The sequence below is a fragment of the Patiria miniata genome, unplaced genomic scaffold, assembly GCF_015706575.1.
Source record: "Patiria miniata isolate m_02_andy unplaced genomic scaffold, ASM1570657v1 HiC_scaffold_22, whole genome shotgun sequence".
Taxonomy (NCBI): Eukaryota; Metazoa; Echinodermata; class Asteroidea; order Valvatida; family Asterinidae; genus Patiria; species Patiria miniata.
The window spans coordinates 10,462,979-10,484,885 of record NW_024037061.1 but is presented as its reverse complement, the minus strand read 5'-3'; the positions used below and the strand labels follow the sequence as shown (position 1 = coordinate 10,484,885).

Below are 21,907 nucleotides of genomic sequence, written 5' to 3'. Positions count from 1 at the left end.
AATACGGGGAGAACGACGTGAACATATTCCGTAGGCGGGTAAGGCAATTCATGGATGATTCAGTAGTTTCGAAGGATATATTTATGTTTATTCATGAAAAAGAAAGTGACCATTGATATAGAATATGGGCAATACATTATATCATTTTAAAGAGGAAATGCCATGTTGCCACAGTAGCCTATGCTAAGGCTCGGTAAATACCTGGTTGGAATCCACAGATGTAGCCTTTTCCTTCCACTATTGTTTTTCGGTCTTATAGATAATTTTTATTGAAGGGAAAGAATCCAAGATCATATTGCGTCTTGTAATCATTCCATAAAAACTACTGAATTATAAAAAAAAAAAAAAAATTAAAAAAAACCTAGGGGTCCGGGAAGTCTCCGTGGCTTTATGGAGACCGTGCCCCGTCATTTATTGTAGAACTGCACACTGAAAAAGGCTGGCAAGAAACCACCGATGAACAACCAAACGTAAACAAATACCAGAAACACAAAACGTACTGGACACTACCAAGTAATTATGTCTTTCCCATTCTCATGTGAAAACAAGAAAGTTATTGCCGCCTCACAAACGCAGGAGTGTCAGTGCCATAGTGTTATGCTTCTTAGTAATAGCTTGGATGTTGTCAGAGACAAAAGATTAAGAAAAGGGGGAAGAGCGCCCATTAAAGCGTCAAATGAGGTCCCCCCATTTGAAGTTTGCAACATCCGGCCGGTCAGCGGGTTCCCTCTGGATTATTTTGGTTCTGGATCTCGATCAGCAAGTGGCGGTTCTACGGGGGGGGGGGCAAATTTTTGTCTAGCCACCCCCCAAAAAATTCCATACAAAAATTGTACAAGCAAAATGTAAAAATGTGACGTACGTGCGAACGGTCTCCCCTAAATACAGTCGTGAGAATGGTTCATATTTTGTACACTTTCATTAATATAGTGTGCCTGATTGTAGGGTTTTATCAGCGCTCCCCATTGAAAATATGGCACGAACATCAGCCTTGGCTCCCAATTTTTGTGTACAAAACGTACCGAACATTGTTGTTGGAAATGTCAACAGAAGAGCGACAAATGGCTATTATTGAAAACTGTGTAATTGCATGATTCAATAGTTGCACGTGTTCGAAGTCTTTCAGTAACTACCAGGGCGTACTTGGTGAAGTTCTGCTACGGAATTAAAAAAATATTAATGGACAAGTTTGGCGACTCCGCGCGTGGTTTGTAAATGCAAGTACACAATAACAGTAAGTAAAAGGGGGCGCCACGTATGTGTGAAAATCGCTATACCGAACGATTGCTATTACGAACAATTTCTGTGGATCCCACGATATTCGTTATAGCGACGTTCCAATGTATTAACGAATCTTTTGTGAGTTTGTGAGGCTCTGAAAAAAAAACCAAGGCAAGCTTCTTTTCAGAATTTCAAAAAACATACCAAAACGGATTTGGAAACTCAATCTGAATGTTTGATCCTGTTATTTACTTACAATCAATCAGGACATTTCTGACCATTTTGGCAGTTACCTTTAAATGTACTCATGTGCGATTGGAATGACGAATTACAATGCTTCATTTTGGAGGACCAGAATGAAGCCCGAAATTCATTTTTGCATTAATTACACACACATACCGTGAGTTTTTGAAGTTGTTCTTCTCTTGTACTCTATTTTATTGACGATCTTTTCAACTATAGGTTTTCCCGGCCAATTTCCTGAAATGTTCATTCACTTCTGAAAAACGGTCATTTTTTTTCCGCCGCCCCTGAATGCTACTTCAATGTCTTGATAATAATAATAAAAACCGTACATGTATTATTTTGTAAAACCACAAATCTTAACGTGTCGATCCATGATGTGAGCATGTTACATCAGAACAAAAAACCAGGAGCAAAAACTAGTCGCAGCAGCAAGAACAGCGCCCTCCAAAACAATATCTTGGCATGACCATCACAAAAGTGCCACTCCATTAGATTGATCTCGCCTCGCTCACGTGATAATTATACAGGTTCCATGCTCGGGTAGGGGGGGGGGGAACCGGGAAGACAGGGCGGTGTGCGCCCAAGAGGTGCAGACCAGTAAATACAAATTTGGGGAAATACTCAAAACTCTCACAGGTGATGTTCGAGGCATACATCGAATTAAATCTTGATTTGTCCTCTTTTACTCTCTGTTCATGTTTAAGACAAATTTTGGGTGATTTTTTTTTCACACAAATCAGGATTACCCCTTCAAGTTAGTCCTGAAGCCCATCGCCATTGTGAAGGATGACTCCTCTACTACTATGAAACAAAGATCGACTTTTAGGTCCACCTTCATTCAAAATATGTCGGATAATGCTAGTTCGAAGACTGGTTTGGAGCTGAGCTCTCTTCGCTTGCTACAAAATCTCAAGTGCAGGGGTCAAAACTCTCTATTTAAGAGAGAAATGGACGGTGAAAGATCATGCTTTGGCCGGCGTTGCAATTTGGGGCCTTTTTAATGGTCTACACCGGGCTGGGTTGATTTATAACAAACACGCTAAACACATTCGACGGGAAAACCATGTTACTGCTTTTCACCTGGTATCGTATTTTATTTAATCTCAATTACAACTTGCACTAGATATGTGGTGTGCTTTATAAATTGAATTATTCCACGATTAGATAACAAAACCTAGCTAACTGCGACATGATTTTAATAGAAAAAGCAACCATATAAAAAAAATCAACTCGATTTTGAAACTAGATGTTTTGGTCCTATTAAGCAACTTTTCTGCAGGATTAAGAAACATGCATTATCTGCAGTAATATATCAGGTTTTGTAATAATTGAACATCGTCTGCTCAGTTGTTGCTACATTCGTCTTGATTTCTCCACAAGGATTTAAGTATTTCCAGGAACGTTTTCACATCCTTAAACAATGTAAACAATGTAAGCTGTGACGTCACGATTGTCGTTTATATCAAAAGCCAACCAAACTTGTATTTGTTTGTCATGTCTCCCTCAGGCTTTTCGTAAAGAAGCGAAAACATTTCACTGATAAAAGTTGGGACAATTAAAGAGCGGTATTTGTCTTTTTCCTGACTAGAGTTGGCCTCACGAACTTACATGACTTGGTGTGGCATGATATATAGACGTAACTAATAATACATCAACAGGATCTTGAGTCAGTTGTGGTAATATCTTTATTTTATATAATTCAAGTAGATACTTTCGAAGAAAAAAAAGGAAACCAATCCGAGCCAGGACATCGAATTCATCCAGATCGGATAGCTCGTTAATGTTTGAAATTATACAATGAATTATTTCATCAAACAAAATTGGATGTGCAAAGTTGCAAACAGGCAAAATCAATATTTTTTAAAAGTCATTCAAAATTCAAATACGGATTTTGAATCTTCACTGTCGAAAAGCATTTTACTAGCTAAATAAAATTGATTTCAAAATTATTCTAGACGTACACTCAGGCGATAGATCGGTTTCAGTCCAAGTATGGCCGTTGAGGGCGCACTCACAGTGGAAACTTCATGGTGAAGGCAGGTCCCAGGCCCTCTTTTGGTTCCGGAGTGAGGAACTGTTGAGCATGCAAAAGGAATGTGAGGAACAACATTATATTTTTCAGTGATCATAATGACTCAAAGTTGATAAAAAAAACACCGATTACTAGTTCAACGGACACATGAGAAAAACACGGTTACATATTGAACGGATATTGGTTCTCATTAAATGAAAAAGCAGGGGGATGGGGGGGGGGGGGGGACTGGTACCCATCTCCGAATGGGGGCTCTTCACAACTGACCATTATTTTGCATCCTTGAAAATGAATGCCGATATTCACGGCGCATTGTTATGGCTTTGGAGCAGGTTTTCTTTTCTTTTTCAATGTCGGAACTCTATTAGCATTTATGAAAATAGTTGCTGAAAAAAAAATTCGTTCAACAAAATCCGCCAGCCCCGGGGCCTACTCCCTTGATGGTAATTAAAGTTTGGAAGGTTTCCATTGGCTTCCGGTACAAGAAACATTTTGACTTTAAGATTCTTTATGTCATTTTAAAGATTTTAAAGGTTATGGCACCAGATTATCTGAATAATCTTTTTCTTTTTTTCGATCCACTGGGCAAAATTTATTGTGTATTCTAAAGCCTTTGGGGCAGTTAATCTATAGTCTGTTAGCAATACAGCTAACTGCTACTTACTGGATACCTTTGAGATTTTTGTCTCCGGTCTTAAGACTAATCTTTTTAACTCTTTTTTTTTTCATTTAAATCAAGTGAGTTTTTATCTTTCATTTCGAATTTTTCACATGTAATTAATTACCCTAAATTAAGTTAGGGTTTATTTTTATTAAAATGCTTGAACAGCGCTTGGAAATAATTAAAGGGAATGTACGTCATTGGCTTTTGCTGTATTTTTCAAAAATGAACTATTTGAGGGGTTAGTATAATATATCAAATATTGTTTCACTGACATGTTTGAAGTTTTGTGTTCAAAAATGCTGGAAAAAAACAAGCAAAACAAAAGTGTTCAAGTAGTCTGGTTCCCTGACTCCACTAAAGATGAAATGGATCAATTTATATAGATGCCGGAAAATTGTAAGGTAAGGGAACTAGTCTAGCTGGTCTGCACCCGTTCATGACGTGTAACCAATAGCAAACAAAATTTGGACTGAAAAAATGGTAAATTTGGAGCACTAGTTAAAAAATAGTTAGGTTTTTCCAACGGTGGTCGGCCGACCATTGTTGGAAATTTATACAAAATACCACTTTTCTTGAAAATGACTTCACACCAGGTGCCATAATTTTACAGGATGATTTAGACTGTCATTTATCAAAATCCTAGTATTTCGTAAATATTTGATAGTTTTGTTTTTTTCGATGTTTGCAAATGTTGTATATTCCCTTTAACATGGCCTTTTTTGTTTAAATAATAATAATAATTCTCGCAAATAGCCCATTAGCAAGATTAAAACAATTAAGCTACAGTAACGGCACATCGGCGAACTTACCGCTGGGCAATAGTTGGGGATAGTGAAGTACTTAGAGGGGTCCTGGATCCCTGGGGTATAGTTGACGAATCCCGCCACGGTGAGCATTTGATCTATAGAAACAAAGATGGGTGGATAAAGCAAGAAATCACTCAATTTGGATTTCATTAAATTTTTGACAGCAGGTACAGTCAGAAAGCAAATCTATGAATCAAATAAAGACAAGCTAAGCCCATCAAGATCAGGGCAAATTTTAAGGCTCTGATCTGCTGATCACACGATTTTATGAGGCTCCGTCTATTTCCAATGGAGGCCGTAAGCAGTAAGCACAGCTAAAGGCACGCTTACCTCAGAGGAAACATTTGCTTAACTTCTTTGAAATAACTCCATGCGCGCGTATTTTATAGCACACCGACGTCGTGCAATAGTGCTTAAGGTTAGCACAATGTTCTGCTATAGCACAACTTTTCTGCTAACTGTTAAGCAGCGCCATGAAATAGGGCCCTGGTGGTGAGTTTAATGTCACCTTTTTGTTTATTAACTAAACAATCGTCCGAATCTTGTCCACGTTGTTCTTTTTGTGGTTTTTTTGTTTTTCACTATTTCTATTGATATTGTTTTAATAATTGATATTGATATTGTTTAAATAATCTGTTTCTTGTCGAAATTTGTAGCGTCTTTCGACGCAGAACTTTTTACAGCCACGTCGTGGTTTGACCAACCAGATCGCAGAAGGCCGACATGATTGCACGTACGTATGACGCGCGCGTCTGCAGCATGCATCTAGTTTAATATTGGAGATGCGAACGTGTTGTTTCCCACGAAGGTGGGGCTAAAGGGAACGGTCTATTAAACAGTGACTGTCAATGTTGGATTACATACTTCCCCCTGACGATCCGATAAACGTTTCACTGAATGGAATGCAGTTATCCTTGGTGACAGACAGGGTCACGTTGCCCACGTTAGATCCATCATTAATGGAGTAGCTGAACGTGTCTGCATTCAACTTGTGATCTCCAGCATAGAAAGAACCTCCGTATGTGGCGTTACCTGCAGGAACATACAGACGGTTAAAAACCATAGACCCCCAGATTTTCCCAGGCCAACAAAAGTGCCCCTCTCGCATTCATAAATGTGCCCCCTCGAGATGAAAAAAACTGCCCCTCAAACGCACACATGAAAGCATGATGATTGCGCTTACACATTTACTCCATTCTTGTAATGCAAAACTGCCACTCAAAAACTCATATAGCCCTCGCGCATTAACAAGATTGTGCAACTTCTTGAGATGGAAAACTACCCCTCGCAAGCACAAATACCCCTCTCGCAATAATAAAATTGTGCCCCTCTCGAGATGGAAAATTGGCCATCAAAAACAATAGTGCTCCTCGCGATAACTTATCGAGATGGAAAACTGCCCCTCGAAAGCAAAATAGTGCCCCGCTCGCAACATTAACACAGTGCCTCTTCTCAAGATGGAAAACTGGCCTGTAAAAAAAATAATAGTGCTCTTCACGCGAATAAAATGGTCACTGAACTGGCCATCAAGAGCAACAGTGCCCTCTCACGACAAAAAAAATGCCCCTTTGCATAGGCCTAACTGGTCAAATTCAAGGGCGGACCCAGAAAGGTACTGCCGGGGATGTGCTGGAGGCCGGAGGGCTCTCTCGGTGGAAAAAAATATATTTGAGAACAACACGGCGTTATGGAGACTATTTCAGGAATAGGCCTGGTCTGCCATTTTTTGAGTAAGGGAATTAAGATTTTTTAAATTGTTAACGCAAACATGTTTCAAAGTGTATATCACTGTTAGTAAATTTTGTTCCGGGTAACATGTATTCCTTGCAATGTGAACGGATATAGTTTGACAATTTTCTCCTCTTTCACAACAGAAGGAAGGTGCCTTTTTTTTTAGCAAGTGCCCCTTTTTGGTGATTGCCCTCCCCCCGTTTGAAAATTGTTCCGCCGCCGCTGCCATGGAGCTTTATTAAACTATATACAGCTGTATTATATATAATATAGCTCTATTATATGTAATATAGCTCTACTTTATTTAATATAGCTCTATTATATAGCTGTATTATATTTAATAAAGCTCTATTTTAAAAACCAATATAGGACAGCAAGGTCATGAGCAAAGGGTGTGCGCTTAGTCACGTGTAAGCACATGTCCAATAAAGAGGGTTGTAAAATCGCGGGCAATGCTGTATTCTGATGAGGTCATTATGTGTACAGTTTCCTGATGTCGTTAATTAATAAAAGGTTTTGTCGCAGTGAGGCATTACTAGTATACACCAAACGCAATTATTCAGCAAAATGCCGGCTTCATTTACGTTTGATATTTCTACGCACAAAATCGTGGAAATTTAGATTTGCATGTCATTTTTTTCTTATGACATAATTGCTCATTTGGCAGGCGAGTTTAATTTTCTGGTTAAATTTAAAGTTTCTAGTGTTTTACAGAACTTTATAAAGAATAGTTGTTAGACTAAAAAAATAAAAATGAGAAACTTGACAACAGCGTACAAGTCACCAGTCTACACACGTACAAGTTAACACCCAACATATTCGGGTGTGCAAATCACTTACTTGGGACACAATGCTGCATTTGCATTGTCGGTAGTGGAACTTTCTGGCATGTCTTCATAGTGAGATTGATGACGTAAAGGACGCCCTGTGAAAAAAAAATGGAGAGGAATCTCCAGTTTAATTGGGTTGTATCCTTTGCCATCAGGTGGCGTTCGTCGTGGAAGCTACAATCCCGGCAAATATGGTTGGGATCGACACTTGGAAAATAACCTCAGCCTGCCACGGTCACTCACTCCCCCGCTCCCCCGGTCAATGTTGTTCACTCTAGCTGATGGAGCACACACCGCGCAATGAGAGCCAACATTGAGCGGGCGCCGGGGGGGGGGGGGATTAGGGCCCAGCGAGATTTGGCCAGGATTGTAGCTCTGGATCTACCGCCAAGTACAGGATTTTTAGCACCCTGGGCACTATATTCTTCCATATTAAATTTTGACCTATAGGTCAACATTTAATATGGAAGAATATCCTGATGAAAACCCACGACATCAGGTATAAACTGAAAACTCAATCCGCCTGTGAACCTGGGCAGGAATCGAACCTGGGTCATAGAGGTGAAAGGCGAGGAAAATGACCACTGCCTAACCTGACTTCCTAAAAAGACCAATCCCAAAATGACGAATGAGACGTTAAACTAATAGCAACTTCCCCGATGTCAAGTGGCGTAAATCTGTGCCGGGGACTGGGGGGAGAGGGGTGACTAAACTAAAAAAAAATGGCCCGGCTGGGGAAATTCCAAAAGCGAGAGGGTGGGGGGGGGGGGGCTTGCTGAACACCACATGACACTAGGGGGCGATGTTCGTGATACAGATACATCTTATGTATGTACTTACACCCCTTAACCTTACATCAGAACGGCGCATCTATAAAGCACCATTTAACACATTTTGGGTTGTTGGGAAGTTCAAAATATACCTCAAATCCACCTTTTTGGTTTCTTACCAGAAAAAGTGGGGGGGGGGGTGATCTAATTGCCCATCACCCAACCTCGTCCCGAGGGTGTCGAGTAGTACGCGCCTATTACTACCTGCTCTCTCACCCTGGTACTGGATTATTTGCATGTGCGAGCATGGCGTGAGTTACGAAAACACGATTTCATTCTAATTAAACTGTTACGATCTGAACGTGACAACATGCAGCATCAAATTTCATATTTATTTTAACAAACTTGAAAGGAAATGAATATTTTAGAGAAGGCACAAACGAATGATCGCGAGAACACGTACTGCACTTTGTGAACAACCACACCAAGTCAACGATATAAATCCATTTCTAGCCAATTGCGGTATCGAATCAGGATACAGAAAGAAAGTTAGGCTATCCAGGGCTTACTATTGGAAACGAGGTTGGAAATAAAGTAAGCAGTGGGGACGAGGTTGCCAATCCCCCTGGTCTAAAATTTCGGGGATATATACCCCGCATCCCCCCCCCCCTCCCCCCGCCCTGGGATTTACGCCCCTGCCGATGTCCATGAAAAAGTCCCAGCTTTTACCTTGTTGTAATCGAAGACCTCTTGATACATACTGCCTTGAACTGTTACAAGTTCACCCAATCGCCTGTTGGTGTAATCGAAGGCAATTTGTGCCGACGCTATCTGAACCATACCTTGCCCAGACTGAACCGAGCCGGTAATCTGACCTAAAAAATCCAAAGCCAAAGGGAAATAACTGAATTTCATTTACTTCAAGAAATAAGTCCAGGCATAAAAACAACTTCATCCGGGGCAAATACCTAATGCCACCTTGGATCGTTTGCAATTACACGGAAAAGCGATAGTACGAATTAAACGATAACACTTTGCTTATTGCAAATAGGACAGGTTTCAAATACCGGTTCCCCGTGCAGATATTCCAACAACAGATTATGCACACGTCTGCTCCGGGTGTTGTTTTTCTTTTTCAAATGTGTATTATAATACACTGAGCTGAAACTTCAGGTTAGTTGTTGTAAACCCTACTGGGGATTTTGGGCAATTCTGTTCCGTTATTCTGTTATGCGAAATCATTTATAACCATCAGAAATTGGCCGCAGCTTTAAGTGTTCCAAACTCACCGTCGGTTGCTTCATATTGGTCCGGGAAGCAACATTGCTTCTGGGCCTGGCTCAATGCTACTGCAACCAGCAGCAGAAACAACACCGATTTGACGTCCATCTTTACTGCCTTAAATATCGCACTGCTACGAGAAACTGCCTTCTAAAAGTTAGTAGTCTGTCAGGAAAAAAAACGAAGCACTGGGCGGGATTGAATATCAAAAACGCTATCGTGGAGTCCATCGCAACCTTATACTTGCTTCTACTTTGTGTACCCAGACCACTTCAAAGAGGACTTTGACTTTGCTGATAGGCACGACAGTCACAGTCACGTTTTATGGGGTGCGTTCGAGCAGCTCACCTGGGTCGACCCTAGGTATACCCCGTGTTGTTCGTTAAAAATGCACCGCCGCGCCGAATATAAATCATATATTTAGGGGGTTGAATTGAGCGACCACCTCAATGAATTTTATTTGACATTTTTTTCCTTACCTTTTACTTTTTAGTAATATTTAACCAATTCGTGAAAGGAAACGGGGAATGAGCAGACGACGACGTGGATTTAAATCGGTCGTCTTCACTATATATAAAACAAAAACAAAAAACAAAAAAGTAGCACCCTCCCCCTTTTTGCGGGGGAGTTTTGGTCTCCATGCCCCTCCCCGTGTCCCCTAGACTCGCTTTAGTGAAGAAATGTGGCTCTCCTTGCAGCCATGACCCGCCATGCCACCCGTCCTGCCGTTCACATGCAGAGTCCAAAAATCGTCCAATGCAGGCACAGATAAAGCCCTTGCGCACATGGTCCATTGTACAAGCGAACGTTCGATTATAAGCCTCGACTCTCGTGTGGCTAACCCGTCTGCCTTTGCCCATGTTCAGTCATCGAGGAAGTTACTCGAACGCACCCGCGAAATTGTTTTCCCAGGCTCTACATTTCATTTAGATAAGACACACATCAGGTGACTTCAATATCGAAACTCAATATTCACGTGATCATGATGAGGTTCAAAGAGCGGCAACTTTTGGCTGATGAAACGCATTAATTTCATAAACTTTAACAACGATCCCCGGGTTACTGTTCAGCACAAGTGTAAAATAATTGAGCAATTATGGATCCCTGCATGTGAACAGTAGGTGGCGCAATAACATTTTAGCAAATGGTTTTTAAATCTAGAATCGAAAAAAACTCATCTTTCGTTCACATGCTGCTAGAGGGCGCCCTTTCAGGTTATGAAGTCATAATGCCGTATTTTGTGTTTCGGCATTTCCGTATTAAACGTTTACATTTACATGTAGGCCTATTATAATTGTAGTAAAATTCATTTCTCACTGCCCCTCCGGTAATACTGGAAGTAAAGATATCAAAAGTTTTCCCAAGACAATTTTTATACTATACCAGAAAAAAAGGAACACGGAGCTCTATTCAATGCAAAAGTTGTTGTTCAATGCTTTTTTCAGCGTTTAAACTGAAGTTGCTTATAATTGGAAAACCGATGACGGTCATCACGACGTCACATATTTGTTCTCATCTGCGGAGAAGGGTTTCGTGTATAGTTTCCTTGATCCGTGATAAGTAAATTGTTTGAAGTGCCTTTCCGGGTACTACACGTCTGGTAAGTCAAAATAGAATCCGCATCCGATTCGATGGACCACGGATTTGATGGAGCCTCTTACGTCCTTGGAGTCTATACAACAAAAAAAGAAATTGTTTACGACGTTTTGTCAGCATGCATAGACATAACTCATTTCTGCACTGAGCTAACGAAAGAATGCACCAAGTATTTATTTTCTGTATTAAGATAATTATGATAGATAAACTAGTGAGGTATGCTTGCAATCAGCCAGTCAAGGCTAGCCATCGTTTGGGGGTTTTCTGCGTTCGGCATAGGGGTGCACACGGGTAAATAGGCCAAACCCATCCGCCGAGCTCATAAATAAAAGTTCAACCCTCAAAATATTCTATATTAGAGAGTTCTGAGAGCCATATACAGTTGGGGAATTGAAGAGATATGGCAATGAACCTCTGACCCGGACTTGGGGCTTCCAATTCTGACTATTTTGGATGCAATTGGGCTCGAAAGTGGAGCTATTTTGCCATGTTGTGGAGGGATCGTTTTTCAAGATGGCTACTTTTCCGTTCTTCTTTGGGTGAAAATTTCTCGTAAAGTCAATGCTCAACCCACCCAAAAATGAAAATAAAATGAAAGATGACATGATCATCATTTTTTCTGTACAGCCTAAATACTGTGAGAGTCTGAGTATTTATGAAAGGATTTTGAAGTAGGCCTATGGGCAATTAGCACTGGCGTCTATGGACATTTTAATACAGGGTTGCACCCATGGCGATTTTGAGCCACCAGTATGGCGTCTGTCCGTTTAAATGGCGCCCTCTTTTTCCATACTTGAAGTGCGCCCTCTTTTGACTGGATTTGTTAAGTGTATATTTATTTCCCCTTGTATGCCGTTTCGAAGTGCAAAATGATGTTTCTTAAAATGTACTTCTTAATTTTGTTTTAAGAAATAAATTGCTGCAAAGTTTATAAAGTACTTTATTCATAAAGTTTATTTATGCAAATTGTGGTTGTAAAGTGTGTAAAGTAACATTATGAATGGAGAACATCGTAAAATGGACACAATGAATTAAAACATCACGGAGAAAAAAAAGGAGAGGAATGGGAAAAAGAACACCTACTACGGTGGTACAATTTTCACTTATCAGCAGCGCCCTCTTTTGACCATGAACTGGCATTTCTCACATCCCGCGGCCGCACGCGGCGTCGTCATGCAATTTCAGTAACGGGTGACTTTTCCCTTCTGTTCATTAATGAAATAAGGGAATGAAATATGTCCCAAATACAGTAAAATATAACCGGTAGTTGTTTTGGTTAATCTGTTGATTATAGTCAATAAGTATTCAGTACGTTTTGTACATGAAGCGGGAGCCGGGATGATGTTCGGTTTGGCCGAACGTTCGGTATAGCGGTGTTCGGTACAGCGGCATTCCACATCCGCTGCATTGAGTTCTTCGCGTCATTAGCACACAACGTGAAAAAAGCAAATGCTTGGACAAAATTTCATGTTTGTAGAAGGGTTCATCTTCATCCCTTGAACCGTTTTGAAAAAAAAGTGTTTGTTTTAATATTGATGTCTCATTAGGTATTTTAAATTAGCCCAACTTTGACTTTCCGGTAACCCCGGAAGTAGAGGAATAGCGGCTTCGCTGCATACACACCAAAAATGCCATCTGCAAGCGCTACTGATTATCATGAGTCTGAGAATAGGGTAGTTTGAAAATGAAAAAAAAAACTTGTAATTATTTTTTTTAAGTAGCTGCTTTAAACTCCCGAACAGAGATTGATAAAGCCGGGTTTAATAGAGTTATTAAGAATTCCTCATCTTTTCTGTCCTTTCGTTATTTCATACCAGTTCTTCCTTCATAAAGACGGGAAATATAAACCTGCGTGATTCAACTGATGACGGCAATGGGAGATAACCCGGAACGTTCACCATGCTATATCCTTCATATTGCCCGCGAAATATGGAGACAGGTGTAACCGTGTCAGTTATATCCGGTGCCAGTGCTGATCTTTCTTGGAAGACCAATTCCGATGTAGGAGGCATGCGAGACGGTGGCGCACAACCACTATTGTTTTAATTGTTTTCCCACAACTTAATACAAATCCCATACAATCACGATTGTACAAATCCATCAGATCCATCACGTGTAATACGCGTTTACCGTGCAGCATGTGTCATTTGAAGCTTTGCCCGATTCTAATGGGTCAGCTCCTTTTCCCTTTAGAAAGGTCCGTCCTGCCTTAGCAAAATTGTTTCTAACCTGACTATTGCAGTTTTGTGTCCGTTAAACTGGACAGTTTGGTGTCCGCTAACCGGCGGATAACTAAGCATGTGACGTGCTCGATTGCCCATGGTGAGACCGTAAAAACCGGATGAGCGGATGGTTTCCTCGTTATAAAGAGTCACAGGTTTCCCGTAGTTGGCTTGGCCGGACACCCGTTGAGTCAGTTAACCCCTGTCCTTGATCTCTGGAGATCCTAGCCTTGACCAAGGCTATCACTTGTTCCCATATGAGCTTGTTCCCGCTACCGCACACCGCGCGCGCAGCGACACAATGTTGTACTATACCGTTAGCCCCAACGACCCTTGCGTGTGCTTTGTGTGCATGTACATGTTGTACTTACGCCCCACACACACTTCCGCAAACAGCCGTACAGTAAGTCGAGGCGGAAATTAGCCGTGACGCAACCGTGTATGCCGAATATGATAATTAGTACGCGCTATGGTAAATAGTCTTCTCTTATTGGATAACGGCTGACAAAAAAATGAATATTTATTGCATTACATAATAAGACCAAAGGTTTATAAACCAGACGGCCGGTGGTAACAATAATTATTGTAAACACCCCCTTAAAATCTTAAATAATAGTAGAATAATATTTATAAAGTTACACATAGTTTGGGTCGAAAATGAAATGAAAAAGGATGAAAAATTAGACCTTCGAAAAACGGCAAACGGTACAAAACCGCACGCCGGCAAAAACGATGTCACCATGCACAGAGGCCACGTTGGGGCCGTCCACTGTAGGCACCGGCCCGGCTGGCGCCATGCAGTAAGACACGCTGCGCTTTCACGTTCAGCGGCAAAAAAAGTGCTCACACTATTGAGTATATCTACCGCTGACTTTTTTTTGGGGGGGGGAGGGTATTTCTTCTAAGCTGTCAAGGGGATATGGGAAAAAAATATCTCTCCTTCAGCAAACTTATTCTGTAAGACTGATTTTAACTTGTATGAACAACTTATAAGTTATATGTCGTATGTACGACTAATATATCGACAGGGTACGACATATTTCGACAGGGTACGACTAATATCATCGACAGGGTACGACATATATGTCGACAGAGTATGACATATCAAACATGTGACAAAATGTCGACAGGTGCCGGTACAACATATATGTCGTGCATAAGTCGAGTCGACAGGGTACGATATAATTTTGTCGCATACGACAAAGTCGTATATAAGTACGACTTAATATCTCGTGTGTACAAAATATGAATTGTAACTCGTATGTTTGACTTGTTTGTCGATTATGTCATACATGGAACATATCTTGTGAGAACGACTTGTATCTTGTGCGATTTACATCTACGACTTACATGTCGTACGTATGTCATAGGTACGACATATACGATTCATACGTACGCGTTAAAATACATGTGTCGTACGTATGAGATGTAATTTGCACATGGTACGTATTCAGGGAGAGTTTTGTTTTCACCATGTACCTGACAGTTTCGTATATTTCCATCCCAAAGTCAATAGCTCGTTTCTTGCAGTTAATTCATACGGGTGCTTATAGATACGAGTTAACCTGCATTCGATTAAATGGGTATGATTTGACCTGGGTCCGAGTTGACCTGTCCCCTACATTCGCTGTCAGAATAGCACGGGCAGGTAGCGGCGTGATAATGTACGCTGTTGCACCGACAAAACGTCGGCGGACTGTCTTGAACTGTCCAATTCGCAATACATTGGAAATAGTATCATTTTGAACAAATTGTTCACTCATATAGCGGCATGTTTCATTTGTTTGTAATAAAACTGGAGAAATGATTTAAAATGGGATTGAAATACCTGGACATACCATGGTTTGAGTGAACATACATGTACATGTACATGTACATGTACGTGGTGTATACAGTAATTTGTGGGTCATGAATATGTATGTCGCAGGTCAAAGTTTACGGGCTTTGATTGGATATCGTGTAATATATGCGCATCAGAAATTTTTGGCCGATTTCGGTCGAAACTATAAAGAAACACATAAGGAATTCGCCACGGATGCGTCAAGGCTATCTTGCGCTTCGACGTATTGTACGGCTGTTTGCGGAAGTGTGTGTGGGGCGTACGTACAGTACATGCACACAAAGCACACGCAAGGGTCGTTGAGGCTAACGGTATAGTACAACTAGTGATTGTGTCGCGGCGCGCGCGGTGTGCGGTAGCGGGAACAAGCTCGTATGAGAACAAGCTGATAGCCTTGGTCAAGGCTAGAGATTTGAGTGATGGATAAAGTAATGTCATTTCTTTATATTAGAGAGGGCGCGCTAATTCAAACCTTTAAAGATGGAATTTCCACGCCCCTTTTTCACTTCAGCCAAAATACTGATTTATTTCCAAATGTAAACGTATGCAACACTTACGCCTAAAACTACGCGTTTAGCCTCACAGCACTCCCTTTTGGAACAGTGGCGTAGCACGGTCATTTTTATTGGGGGGTAAAAATTTTTGAAAAGGGCACTTGCACATCCGTGGTGAAATGTAGACAGATTTTTTTCTCCGGACACTTGGCCTCCGTAAAATCAAAAAGCCGGGGGGGGGGGGGGGGGGGGAGGGGTGGGGGGGGGGGGGCTGGTACCATCTGTCGATGGGGTTGCTGTACAAAACCGACGATTATGCACACAAAGGTGCCAATATATGGTACTTTTCTCGGGCGATACTTATGCAAAATTCCGAAAAAGGCACCCAAAACGACGAATGACACAAAAAAGGGCACTTGTTCAGAAAAGAAGGCACTTCTTAAAAAAAAAGGGGGGGGGCACTCTTTACAAATTATTGGCGGGGGGGGGGGAAGCCCGCTGAAAAAAAAGGGAATTTGAATGGAAAAAGGCAAAATATTGGGGGGGGGGTAAATACCCCCTCCCCCTTACTCCCCCCCCCCCCTCCCCCGCTGGCTACGCCTATGGGGAAGTATATGGGTGAAATTATTCTTGACTCGCTATAATTCTCTTAATAACAACTGTCCGTTCTCAGAAATATTACGTCCAGTTTTACTATTCATATCCTGAATTGATCATGACGAATTTATCACTCGTTCCTCCATTGTCCAAAACTGTTTATCGGGAAAATTCATGCTGACCCCATAAATAATTGACATTTCAAAATAAGGCATCCCAGTTCTCGCGAACCGGAAATGAGGTAATGCTTAGGACTAAAACAGGTGTTCATATGGGCGAGTATAGACATCCGTCTTTTGTTTGACATTGTGTGACATGTACGGGAGTTTTCTATAAATACTGCCATCTAGCGCTCACCAGGGCATACCTCGTCAGACATCGATACCGAAAACATTGCCAGAAACAGCACACCGGCAAAGACATCACACCTCGATATCTCTGAAGTGATAGAAGATCGTCGCCTGTTCTTGTGAGGTAAGAGGAAATATAACCGCTCTGAAGTATACTCTCGTTTCATGTTTGACTTTTCTGGGTGTATAGGCTTTATCATAACAGATGTTAATTAACGAAGATCTACACATAGCTGTCGAGTTAAGAGTCAACTTTTGAAAATAAAGTGCGCAATTACTTGATCGTCTGGTTCTATGTTCAACCTGATATTGATTCAAAGTGAACCTTGTCAGTTGACGTTTGTGTTTATAATAAATGCATATTAATTTCAAATGATGCACTTTTACACATTGAAGATTTGCGGTTTTCTAGAGAACTTTCGCAAAACGAAATGTTGCTTCCAACCTTCGATATCGAGCTGTTAGAGTGCTTGATCGTCTCGATTCCTGAAGTCACTCAGGTTTCTTTTCGACAAGGTTGCTAAAAATTATTGGACCTGATTTTAAATTGCCACATAGGCCTACACTTGTTAATTTTATGCATTCAAATGCAGCTGGCAAACTCATGGCTATAAAGCGCCGCTGGAAATACCAAAAGTTGCCGCGTCAGATGTAACGAATTGTTTTTTTTCACCATGTTCTTCATATTATGTAAGACATTATGATGATGATTTCTTGTGAATCAGGCTTTTGAAATATGGTTAGTTAAAAATTTAAGGAACTAAATTCTTGGTGATCTCTGGACGAATGTGTCCTTTAATGCCATCGAAATGCACTTCCCAGAAAAAAGTGAAACGATAGAATAAATACATGTATGTTCCTGGCCACGACAGTGTAGGCTACATTTATATTTTAATTGTTCCCGTCAGTACGAGGGGAATGCGTCAAATAACCACTCAGTGAAACGATACAACACAAGGCGTGTAATGTTTACATAATCATAGCATTACTCATGGGATATTGCCGTTCTAATCCCCACTTAACACCTTTGATAATCTAATTAAATGAACACTGCTTAATCTTTCTTAATCCCGTAGATCCTCTTAAGAAGCATTAAATTTATTGCAATTTTTTTGTGTGTTGTCATGGCGAGTAATATGAAGCGAACATCTCTGGAATTTGGTCTGTAATGAATGACCGGGTCATATGTTATAAGCAAGATGCTGTTGAGGGGAGCTGTTTTGCAATCATGACTCGAAAGTTGAACATTCCGGTGCGATAACATTTTTTTCGCATAGACAGCTTTGACAGAATAACCTCAGTATACCTGCTTTGATGCCGATCATGTAGCCACAATATTTTCTGTCCTTATACAGGGTGAGTCAAAAAAGCGGAACCCGAACCCCATAAAAAATAGTTTATATTTAAAAAATATGTAGCACCAAAAATAATAATGATTGGAAAGCCAATTTCATACTTTTAGATGAAAAATTCCTGGATATTTTTCAATCCGTTCAAAGAAGATCACCATTAAACAAAATGACCTTAAACCTGTCTCGTCCAAAAAAAGCAATTCATTGTGTGTTTTACTGTTTGGAACAACAAAGAAAATGACACAAAATACTTGTTTTAACAACTGTCACCAACTGCAGTACACAATATCTAAACAACCCTGGTTAGGCAAACAATATGATTTACAAAGTCTACTTTTTATAAAGGATGGGCCTTCAAAGGGATTCTGTTGATATTTTAACGTTTAAACTGAGATTTTATCGCTGGTGATGTGTGGAGACAATTGCGACGACGATTCTTGAAATCGCATTTTTTTTCTTTTATTGGACGAAACAGGTTTTAGGGTCATTGTGTTTAAATGGTGATATTTTCTGAACGGATTGACCAATTTCAATCATTTTTTCCTCTAAAAGCACCTTACGAAATTGGCTTTCCAGTCATATTATTTTGTGGTGCTACATATATCTTAAATGTGAAACATAATTTTGGGGGTTTGGTTTCCGGTTTTTATGACTCACCCTGTAGTGCTCGTGTGTGCACCATATCAGGAGTAATTTTATTCTTCATTGAAATTTGTCGATCATAGAAAGATGTGTACATGTATCTTTGTTGAACCAAGCTGAACGTGGGAACTTCTATGTATGGCATAAAAGTGTAAAAGGTTTCCTATAAGATGTGATTGAAATGACAAATTTATCACATCATTGGTGATACGTCGGGGATGTTTTAGGTTTAACCGAAGTTGAAACTTTTGGATTTCACGCGTTTGTTGTTGAGTAGTAATGGGAGACTTACGTTTAATCTGATTTTTGTTTGTACTTTCAGGAAGAAGTTCTACCCATCATTCAAAAATGAAGCTTGAAATCGCATCTGTTATCGCACTCATCTGTTGCTCACTGATCGTTTCGACCAGTGCACAGAGTAAGTATAAATTAACCGAACAGTTGCTGCAATTTCTTTTGTTATCTTTTTGGTGGTAATTAGCTTTATATTCGTATTCGTTTATTTAAATATATCACTGTATTATACTTATATTATCCAACGTTGTATTGGTTTATTACGGTGCTAAATAAATGTCAACTGAATTGAATGGAATTGAAAAAAATTAATACGAAAAAAAATAGTTCCTCATTCTCGGAGGCCCTCTGATTCTTTTTTTTTTGGGGGGGAGGGGGGTAGGGGGCTCAATTCTTCTCCCGTTTCCTTTAGTTAAGTTTTGAACTACTCTTTTGCCGATTATTATTTAACTCATTGTGTCCTGTATGGGGGGGATCTCCTCATTTTGTTGCAGATTTCATGTCTGGATTCATGTTGCCATTATTTCCGACCATAAAGTTACTTCTTAGCTTATTGCTTTCACTAATTTCCTAAAAGTTACTGAAATGTTGACAGTCTCTGGATCCTTTTTTGTCTGAAGTTTAACTCATTTTGTCGTCATTTTGGTACCTGTCTGAGCGTGTATACCCTTCTTCTCCTCTGTACAATAGCCAAACCCACTTGTGCCCAGCTCCAACAGTGGAACATTCCCTACTTCCAGTGCCAGTCGGGCGACGAATGCTACTTCAAATGGTATGAATGCGACTCCATTCTGGACTGCACAGATTTCCCAGATGAGAACCACTGCCAAACAGAACACACAGGTGAGATCAGACTCCCGCCATTATATCCATCATCAAGTACACGGGGTTCATTTATCGATCCTAATTCCATTCGAATATATTTCTCTCAAAACTCTTGACAAGTGCAGCCATGACCCTTTCGACAACCAAGTCAAGTGTCAGCGTTTAAAAGTTATCATTTATAGCCTACTAACTTGATGTCACCCGAATCATTCTCATCATGCAGTTATGTCGTAGGTTTACATGCAAACATTCGCTTTCAAAAGCAACCGACAAGTCCACTTCGGTTATCGTGGGGATATAAACCCCTAACAAAAGTTAAGCACGAAAGTTAAACTAAGCAACTTCACTCTATGAAGCAAAACCGCTCCTGAATCTTTATGAATTGAAGTAACTTTATTTCAATAATAAGCCCCTGTGTCTGTGTTTGCGTTTTCAAGGCTTTGTGTCAGCAAAAGTCCCTTCCAGAGTTTCCTATATGAGAGTTATAATGTAACTTGTGTTTTTTTCTTCTGTATATTTCCCGCTTCTTCTGCAGTCAACTGCGAGAAAGATTTCCTTGGGAAGAAGACAAGTAACGGCGAGCCCCTTCAGAGCTTCCAGTGCGACAATGGCATGTGCATCTTGGGATGTCAGCGGTGCGACGGAGTGATGGACTGCGCAGACAACTCCGACGAGTCCGGCTGCAGTGGCACGGAGGTCATACCACCATGCAACTAGAAACTGACAGGGGATAGTTTCATATTGTTTAATAGGGTCCAGGGAAATACTTTTTATATTGTCCACTCCTGTGGATTTATCTGCAATCTAGTACGCCTAAATGTGTCTATGAGTTCCTCGCAAGTCGTGAATCTCATTAAGATTGGGTTACTGTTTTTAGACCATAATTACAAGCTTTTGACCTCATGTTATTTGTAGGGACTTTATTTGATTGTTATTCACACCATTGAAGTTTGGGGATCTAATTTTAGGTTTTGACCTCATGTGAATTGCTCATGATTATGCAACTATAATTTCACACTTATATTTCGTTCAATCTAAGGTTTTTTCCAATCGTTTTTCAACCAGCATTGAGAAAACCATTCTTTTGCCATTAATTTATTGTAATTATTTACTGGTTTGCAGTTTTTAATGCTTTTTGAAATTACTTTGTTTTAACCGCTGAAATCACCGTTGCGGAAACCGTTCATTTCTCTTTGTCTTAATGTATTGAAATTACCGCTTTGTATTAATACTGCCAGCGTATCTATTATTTTTGTTCCATAAATGTGTATCCGACTGAACAAGTATTCGTGCAGGCCTAACTCGTTGGTCACCAAAGCGCCCTCTATAGGTTTGCTATTTGCAAAAGAAATTTGAAGAAATTTCGTGCTACAGTTTCAGTTCGCTCGTCTCCCACCGTCCCCGTCCGAGGGCGCTGTTGACCGCCAATCCGTTTCGCTAAAACTTGTGAAGGAAACTCAGGTTTTCTAGATCTAGTCGTGGGCTGTTCACTTGTCATGCGCACACGGATCATGCGCACACGCTGGGTCACTGTGTTTACATGAAAGCTCGAGCAATATCACCAGTGACCAAAATGAGTTCGTGTTTTGCCATGCATGTACATGTATTATATTTTTGCCGTGTGTGATTAATTATTCTTAAAGGAAAGTCCACATCGTAGGAAAGACATCCGTTGCAAATTGCAACATCTGACAAAAATTTACATGAACGTGAATTTTCATTTGCTCCTGATAGTTGTTGTTGAAGGATTTAGCACTTGTATTTGTATTATTTTATAGTTTTATTTATGTCTTTTTAAACATTACTGTGATTGTTGGTAAATTAAAATATTAGTTACACTTTGAACTTGTTGGGGCGAATCGGCCTCTGGCTCAGGGGGAGTAGTAGTTTTTTACCCATCATCCAAAAATTGAATGAAGCTTGAAATCGCATCTGTCATTACACTGAAAGCTAATTGTAATGCCACATCACTCTTGATTCCAAATAATTGTTGAGGGATTTAAACATATATTTGTATTATTTTTTTCACTGTAGTTTTATATAATTTATATGCCTTTCAAAAACATAATTTTGATATGTTGGTAAATTAAAATATAAGTTATGCTGTGAATGTA

General features: G+C 40.2%; 2 protein-coding genes across 2 annotated transcripts; one reads left to right on the top strand and one right to left on the bottom strand.

The window, feature by feature from the left end:
- Window positions 1-2,528: 2,528 nt before the first annotated feature.
- LOC119730604 (development-specific protein LVN1.2-like) lies at window positions 2,529-9,839 on the bottom strand. The gene is made up of 6 exons (XM_038203591.1): window positions 9,590-9,839; window positions 9,030-9,175; window positions 7,541-7,625; window positions 5,834-6,001; window positions 4,973-5,064; window positions 2,529-3,541 (listed from the first exon to the last, which is right to left on the bottom strand). The coding sequence occupies exons 1-6, from the start codon at window positions 9,687-9,689 to the stop codon at window positions 3,479-3,481; spliced, it is 654 nt and encodes a 217-aa protein (XP_038059519.1). The 5' UTR covers window positions 9,690-9,839; the 3' UTR covers window positions 2,529-3,478.
- Window positions 9,840-16,655: 6,816 nt separating this feature from the next.
- Window positions 16,656-21,907, top strand: LOC119730602 (very low-density lipoprotein receptor-like). The gene is made up of 4 exons (XM_038203590.1): window positions 16,656-16,804; window positions 18,997-19,092; window positions 19,659-19,811; window positions 20,329-21,907. Exons 2-4 carry the CDS (start codon window positions 19,023-19,025, stop codon window positions 20,508-20,510), a joined length of 405 nt encoding a protein of 134 aa, XP_038059518.1. The 5' UTR covers window positions 16,656-16,804; window positions 18,997-19,022; the 3' UTR covers window positions 20,511-21,907.

What these genes read in the sequence shown, in the direction of transcription:
- LOC119730604 (XM_038203591.1), bottom strand. Translation starts at nt 9,689, where the DNA reads ATGGACGTCAAATCGGTGTTGTTTCTGCTGCTGGTTGCAGTAGCATTG. An exon ending in CCAATATGAAGCAACCGACG is followed by an intron (nt 9,176 to 9,589) that starts GTGAGTTTGGAA and finishes TGGATTTTTTAG; the next exon opens with GTCAGATTACCGGCTCGGTT. An exon ending in TATCGGATCGTCAGGGGGAA is followed by an intron (nt 5,065 to 5,833) that starts GTATGTAATCCA and finishes TTGTTTCTATAG; the next exon opens with ATCAAATGCTCACCGTGGCG.
- LOC119730602 (XM_038203590.1), top strand. Translation starts at nt 19,023, where the DNA reads ATGAAGCTTGAAATCGCATCTGTTATCGCACTCATCTGTTGCTCACTG. An exon ending in CGTTTCGACCAGTGCACAGA is followed by an intron (nt 19,093 to 19,658) that starts GTAAGTATAAAT and finishes TCTGTACAATAG; the next exon opens with CCAAACCCACTTGTGCCCAG. An exon ending in CTGCCAAACAGAACACACAG is followed by an intron (nt 19,812 to 20,328) that starts GTGAGATCAGAC and finishes CTTCTTCTGCAG; the next exon opens with TCAACTGCGAGAAAGATTTC.